This window comes from Pseudomyrmex gracilis, unplaced genomic scaffold (genome assembly GCF_002006095.1).
Source record: "Pseudomyrmex gracilis isolate BER0280 unplaced genomic scaffold, ASM200609v1 scaffold_607, whole genome shotgun sequence".
Lineage (NCBI taxonomy): Eukaryota > Metazoa > Arthropoda > Insecta > Hymenoptera > Formicidae > Pseudomyrmex > Pseudomyrmex gracilis.
In genome coordinates this window covers 6,846-14,664 of record NW_018021191.1, presented here as the reverse complement: position 1 = coordinate 14,664, position 7,819 = coordinate 6,846, and the positions used below count along the sequence as shown (strand labels likewise).

The 7,819-nt window shown below is 36.5% G+C and overlaps 1 protein-coding gene across 1 annotated transcript; it reads right to left on the bottom strand.

The window, feature by feature from the left end:
* Positions 1–5,920: 5,920 nt before the first annotated feature.
* On the bottom strand, positions 5,921–6,652 carry LOC109861168 (nucleolar protein 58-like). Its single transcript, XM_020440698.1, has one exon. The coding sequence runs from the start codon at positions 6,650–6,652 to the stop codon at positions 5,921–5,923; it is 732 nt and encodes a 243-aa protein (XP_020296287.1).
* Positions 6,653–7,819: the final 1,167 nt, after the last annotated feature.

Below are 7,819 nucleotides of genomic sequence, written 5' to 3'. Positions count from 1 at the left end.
TATATATACGTGATGCAAATCCCGCATCCTATATGGAGGAAAAAAAATTATTTCATCGTATATGTGTATACATATACATATATTGAAGCACATTCTGCATAACATCCTGCAAACGGCTCTTACTACCCGATATTTCATTTATTAGTTTATGTAATATATTAAATTACATAAAGCTATTACATAACATTATTACATAAAATTAATCTCAATATAATTAAATAATTTAATAAGTGACGATACTCGTTGAAATTTGAATAAAATAATAAAAAGGCAATACGAGCTATGTACTGATCTCAAGTACTTTAATAATATAATGTTGAGTGTACAATTTAAATAAAAATATATATTTATAAACATATATATACGGGGATAAACATGTATATACGCGTTTAATCTTGTAAAGGTTGCGCATTGCCAAGTGATTGTTTACGCATTCTCGATCGATTATGACTTAATTGTTTTAAATTGTGACCATCAGATTGGAGATGTGCGATCTTCCCATAATTTAACAGGTTCGCATTTGATGTAACAATACAGGTATTCAATTATTTTATTTTATTTTATTCAAACATTCAATTAATCATTGTTTCGACAAATAGAATTCACTGAAGAAGATCCGGAAGAGGATCGAAACGTTTGAACCAATCAAATTGTGCACTCAACATTATATTATTAAAGTACTTGAGATCAGTACATAGCTCGTATTGCCTTTTTATTATTTTATATAAATAATTTAATATATTAAATATATGTAATGTATATTAATAGTCTTCTTATTCTTACATTAAACTCAGTTATAATAAATGAATTAATTTTTAATGTGTAGTTTTTAATATTTTTTATTACTTACTTATAGTTTTTAATATTTTCTATTACTTACTCATAAAAGCATTTGCTAACCGTTTGAAAAGTCTGTCAGCAAACTCTTTGTACAAAAATTTATTAGTATGTACTGAGCGTTTTGTGAAAAGCGTTACCTATTATTTATTTTTACTTATTAAACTTTATTCTTGCCTTTCGGCTTTTGATGGCTTCCGGTTACATTACACTTTACATTTTTTACATTTTACATTTTTACATCTTTTTATCTTTACATTTGCCCGAAATAACTTTCATTTTCATTTTAATATATTAACATTTTAACATATATAATATAATATAATATAATATAATATATTATAATATATATATATATAACGCATTAATATAGTAATATTGTAATATAGTAATCTATTAACCTTTTAGCGTCTTGGATATTTTCTACTTGTAACTTCTTTTAGTATCTTTTAACATATTAACATTCTAAATAATAATTAAATAATAATTAATTTCACATTTATCATTCTAAATAATAATAATAATATTGCTAATACTTTTAACCAACTAATACATATATATGTTATGTTATCACTGTTCTTATTCCTAATATTGCTTTTCCCCTTTCTCGTCACTCACAGTTCGTACTGTCTTTGCATTTAATATCACTCTGTTTATCTCTGTTTCTTTGGTATTCTTCTTTCTTCTTTCTTTTCTCTTCTTTCCTCCCCTTTTATCTCTTTCTTATCTTCTATTTCTTTTTCTTTTCTTATTTCATCTATTCTCCTCATTACTTCACAGTCTTTCCCATCTTCACTTAAAAACTCTTCTTCTGATATTTCTTCTTTCTTTTTTTCGCAATTCTTCAATACATGTGTTATGTCCTCTATTTCGATGTTATGTCCGCATATTCTGCACATCCTTTCCTCCTTTGTTAGCCAGTGTTGGTTCCCTTTCATTTCGTTCCCGCATCTGTATCTTGCTATCCTTGTTCTTTCTTTCTTACTTTTCTTTCCTCTTAAGTATGCCGGTACTGCTTCTGTTATTGCTTTTTTGTAGCTGACGTTGTACCTCGATTTCTCCATCTTTTTCCTTCTTTCCTCCTTATCTTTCTTTTTTATTTTCTCTACTATTTTTTACACTATCTCTACTATTTCTTGCACTATCTCCTCCCTCTCTCTCTTCTCTTTCAACTTCTCTTTGCTAATACCCACGTCTTTCATCACCTCTTTTCTCCATTTCTCCCACCTACTTTCTCTTCTCCTCTTTTTTCCCCTCTCTCTATTTCTTTCATGCACTCTATTACTAACTTTTTTTCGATTGCCGTGCCTCCTCTTCATATTTCACCGCTCTTTGTATGGCCTCCAGTCTTAGTTCCTTCATTTTTGTCTTTTCTTTTACAATATAATTCGGCGTTCTTCTATCCAATCCCAGTATCCACTTTATGTATTTTCTCGTCACTTTATTCAATCTTTTTTCCTTCTTCCACCCCCGTATTTCTGCGCCATATAATGCCACACTACCCACCAACGCGTTGTATATATATATTAGCTTTATTTGGTACGGCCCAACCGGCCTTGTTTCCAAGACTTGGTTTACAATTTTCTTAACCGCACTCTTATACGTCATTCATCCAACCACTCTCTCTCCTCTCTTTTTTTCCCTCAGCTCTCCTATCCTCCTCATCCATCTTACCGCTTCCATTTTCCCTTCCTCACCTAGAATATCCTCTGCTCTCATTCTCATTTCTTTTTNAAGATGTCCGTTTAAATGCTCTATTCCATCCTCCTCTTTCCCACATAATTTGCATCTCCTACTTTCTCCTTCCAACCAAAACTTGTTTCTCCCTTCCTCATTACCGCATCTCCATCTAGCAATTGTCTTTTGACTTCCTTTCTCTCCCCTTCTCCTCAAATACCCCGGTCTTCCTAACGCCGCTATACCTTTATACCTCACATTATACTTTGACTCTCTTATTTTATTATCCAACCATTGACCTAATCTCTCTCGTTCTCTTCTTCTTATACTATCTACTACATTCCTTCCTCCTTCCCTTAATAATCTAATTCCTTCAGAGCTATACCCATTCTGCCTAAAAAACTTCTCTCTTTCTTCCGCTACCGCGCTCTTCATTCCTTCCCTTTCTTTCTCCTTAATACATTCCACCACTAATCTTCTTTTTCCGTCTTTTAATACTTTCTCTTCATAATTGACTGCCCTCTTTCCTGCTATCTCCCTAATTCTTTTTTACGTCCGCTTCCCTATACACTATATAGTCCGGTGTGCAGGAGTCAAGGTTCAAAACCCACTTTATATATTTTCTCTGGATCTTTTCCAACTCTTCTCTTTCTTTCCACCCCNATATCTCCGCCCCGTACATCATAACACCCCTAACTAAATAGTTGAATAACATCATTCTTTTCCCAAAATCATCTCCAAATCTGCGTTCACCTATTCCCCATACCACATTCAATACTACATTAGCTTTCTTTCTCAGATCCTTGACCTGACTTTCCTCTCCTCCATTCTTCTTCAGCACGAAACCCAAAAATACTTCACTTCTGCCACTTCTTCTACTTCCTTTCCTTCCCACTTCCATTTGATCTTCCGTCTTCTTCCTCTCTTCTCAAAGCATATCATTTTTGACTTTTCTATATTTAACTGTAGCTTCTTACCCCTCAGATATCTCTCCATTTTCTTTAACATCTCCTTCATTCCTTCCTCGCTTTTTGCCATAATTACTAGGTCGTCTGCATACGCCAAAGTCCATATTCTTTCCTTTCCTATTCTTATACCTCCAATTTGCCCCTTTTTCATTTCTTCCTCCACATCCGCTATCAGCAACGTGAACAATATCGGACTAAGTGGGCACCCCTGCCTCACCCCCGCCTCCGTCCAAAACCAGCCTGATTTCTCCTCATGGACCCTTACCGCATTTTTCGTGCTTTTATAGATTTCTTTCACTCTCTCTCTATCAGTCCTCTTCTTACTCCTCTTTTTTCCATAGCCTCCCACAACATCCTTCTATCTACCTTATCGAAAGCTGCCTTCAGGTCCATGAAGAAACCGTATATCTTTCCTCCTTTCTTTCCCAGTTCTTTCTTGATAGCATGTTGCAAGACGTAGACGTTGTCCACAGTGCTCCTTCTTATGCGGAATCCTGCCTGCGTTTCCGGTAACAGTCCTTCTTCCTCTATTTGCTGTTTCAGCTTCTCTGCTAGTACCGCTGCGTATATCTTATACGCTGTGCACAGCAAAGTGACTCCTCTATAATTTGCCACTTCCTCCGTATCTCCCTTCTTGAATATTGGTGCAATTATTCCTATTCTCCAATCCTCTGGGAAGCCCTCTCCTTTCCACACCTTCCTAATTATCTCTTTCAGCTTTCTCCTTACTTGTCCTTCGCTATATATCCAAGCTTCATTTCCAATTTTATCTGCTCCAGCTGCCTTCTTTTTCTTCAATCTGCCCATCTGTCGTTCTATTTTCTCCTCTGTTATTTCATTCTCTTCGTCGTTCTCCAATCTCCTTTTCTCCGCCTTTTCTCTTCTATCCTTCTTGCATCCCTGCAGTAATTGACAGAAATGCTTCTCCCACTTCTCAATATCTATGCTCTCCACTAGCTGCGTTCTTTTTCTCCTTTCCCTATTTACTATCTTCCATACCTGCGCCTCTGTCTTTATGTTTTTAACCTCCTCTTCCAGCTTCTCCCATCTCCTCCTCTCTTTCCTTTTGCATAGCTCTCTGAACTGTCTCCTTCTCTCCAGTTACTTTTTCTTCTTCTCTTTTCCTTTTCTCCATTCTCTGTATGTCTTTTTTACTTCTCTCTTCATTGTTTTGCACTCTTCATCCCACCAAACTTTCTCTCCTATCTTTTTCTCCTTCACTTTAACCCTTTTTTTGCAAATACATTCTTCTACACTTACTTTCATGTTTTTTCCACATCTCTTCTACCTCCTCTCCATCTATCTTCTTTCTTCTTTCTTTATCTCTATATTCTTCTATGCTGTTCTCATCCCATTTTACCACTGTTCTAAACCTTTTTATCTTTTTTCCTCTTACTCCCTTGTTTTCTCCTTCCATGTCTACTTCCAGTGGTTGATGGTCCGATTCCGTCCTCTCTCCTACCTTCATCTTTTCCAGCTTGTCCCATGCTTCTTGATTGACTATGACATAATCAACCACTGATTCCCCTCTGCCTCCTGTGTACGTCCATTCCCTTGATTCGTCCCCCTTTATGTTTCCGTTTACTATTTCCCAACCTCTATCCTCTATTAGAGCTAACAATTCCTTACCTTCTCTATTCATCCCTTTATCTCTCGTACTTCTTCTTACTTCTTTGCCGTTCTCCTCCTCCCATCTCCTTCCCCCTCCTCCTATTCTAGCATTAAAATCTCCTCCTATACACAGAATTTCTTCCCTTCTATCTCCCACCCATTTTTCTAGCTCCCTTCTTTTATCCTTCATTCCCTCTCCGTTATATACCGTTACAATTCTCCATATTTTCCCCTCTACTCTCAACCTTCTCTCCTGCACTCCGTTTACATCTTTACTCTTATTATCTACGCTATCTACACTGTCTATTTCCTCTATTCCTCTTCTTACTCCTGTGATTATTCCTCCTTTTGCTCGCCCCTTCTTCTTTTCTCGTATTGCATGTTGGCTTTTCCAAATAAACTCTTTCGGTAACTCTTTTTTTTTCTTCTCCCAGTCTCTTTCTTCCAACCACGTCTCGCATAATCCTATTACATCGAATTTTTCCAGATACGTCCAGAATTCTTTTTCTTTTTTCCTTAAACCTGCTATGTTCCAAAAAACCATCTTTATACCTTTTCTCTTTGTTTCAACTTTACCTCTCTTTTTTTCTTTTCTTCTTCTCCTCTTCATCTCTCTCTTCTTCTCTCTCTAATTTCTCTTTTCTCTGATCCCTAAAAAATTCTTTCTCTCCACAATCTCTTGCCTCTCTTCATTCCATACAAAGTGTTTCCCTTGAATCTCTATTTTCTTGTATCCTACTTTTACTGTTTTTCCCTCCATCCTTTCCTTTCTTGCCCTTTCTCTAAGTTTCCTCTGTATTTGTCTTTCTTCTACTGTTAGGTCACTATCAATAAATATCTTTCTGTTTCCTAGCTTCTTTTTCTCTTTTATCACCTTTTCCTTTGTTTCCCATTGGTCCATTTCCACTATCACCGCCTCTCTTTCCCCCTTTCCTACTACATAGCTTCTCTTTATCTTCTCTCCTACTCCGAATTCTTGCTCTAAAAATTCTTCTGCCACTTTTTCCATGCACCTGTTCTCTTTTTTTAGACCTCTTATTACTATATTGTTTCTTCTTTCTTTTCTTTCTCTCTCTTCTATAATTTTCTTCATCTCTCTCATTTCCTTCTTTATCTCTTCTTTCGCTTTTGCTTCTTGTTCCTCTATCTAATCTTTTTCCTTCCTTACTGTCTTTTACTTCTTTACTCTCCTTCATTTCTTTCCCTTCTATCCGCTGTTCCATCCTCTTCAGACTTATTTTTATCGTGTCAACTCTTTCTTCCATTTTTTCCTTTCTTTTCCTCCACCTCTCTTCTTTCTTATTCATCTCTTCCTTCATCTTCTTGATTTCCCCTCTCATCGCTTTCATTTCCTCTTTTATCTCCCTCAATAAAGTGACCATCGCTCCTTCTTCTTTTCTATCTTCCATCATGTTTCCTCTCTTCACCTCCTCTTCCTGCTTCTTTTCCGCCGGCGCACTCTTTACTTTATTGCTTCTTTTTAATATATCTAGATCTAGTCCTATCTCTTTTTCTTGCTCATCTCTCTTTCTTTTTATTGTGCTTATTTCACAATCCATATCTCCTTTTTTATTCATAAACTCTATTATACTCAACAAACTTGATCTTTCTCTTTTCTTCCTTTCTTCTATTTCTCTCCTTCCTCTTCCTTTCTTTTCTCCTCTCGGTGTAAAAAATATTTCTCCTTCCTTATGTTCTCTCCTTCTTTCATCTTCTTCACATTCATTCGTCTTATCTACACTTTCACGCTCTTTCTCTTCTTCCATTGCTCTCTTTATCCTGCTGCTCCCTACCTTACCTACTTATCCTATCTTATCCTACCGTTACTCTACCTAGTATTTTATCCTCTCGCTTGACGCCGCTCTCCTCGCCTCCTATCCTTTCTTCCCACCTAATCCTACCTAACCTCTTCCTTTTCTTACTCTTAGTTGTCTCACTTTTTCACCTTTTCCCTTGATTCTCTATATTGTTCTTATTTTTACTCTTTTTCGCAGACCTCACCTCTCTCTTATTCTCCTGTTTTTTTTCCGCTCGCTCTTATCTAAATACCCTCTAAACTATCTTTCACTCTCCTTGCCTCTCTCACACATGCACACCACTCTCACGCCACTAACCAAGTCCCCACCAACGCGTTGTACATCTTCATCCTTCTTCTGTAGTCCTCTTTGAATAGTCTTTCCTCGATGCTCCACGTCTGCTTCATCGCGATCACCGCTCTTCTCATTCTTTCCTCCACATGTTTCTCTGCTCCTCCGTTTTTTTGTAGTATGTATCCTAAATACCTTATTTCCTTTACCTCTTTTATCCTTTCTTCTCTCCAGTTCCACTTTCTCGTCCTTTTTTTCCCCTTTCCTCTCTCAAACACCATCACTTTTGACTTTTCTGAGCTTAAAATCATTCCTTTTCTTTTTAAATACTTCCTGAATTTTCTCATCATGTTCTTCAGTTCCTGTTCGCTTCTTGCCAGCAGCACAATGTCATTCGCGTAAGTAATCGTCCAGACTTTTTCTTTACTTATTGTAACTCCACCAAATTGCTCTTTTCTCATTTCTGCTTCCAAAACCATCATATACACGTTGAACAGTGTTGGACTTATAGGACATCCCTGTCTAATTCCACTTCTCGTCCAGAACTCCTCCGACTTTCCTTTTCCTACTTTCACTTTGTTTTTTGTTTCTTTATAGATCTCCATGATTCTTTTTCTTAACTGTCCTCCAACCGTCGCC

Bases quoted from the DNA above. Each gene is read 5' to 3' on its own strand.
- LOC109861168 (XM_020440698.1), bottom strand. From the start codon at position 6,652: ATGGATTGTGAAATAAGCACAATAAAAAGAAAGAGAGATGAGCAAGAA.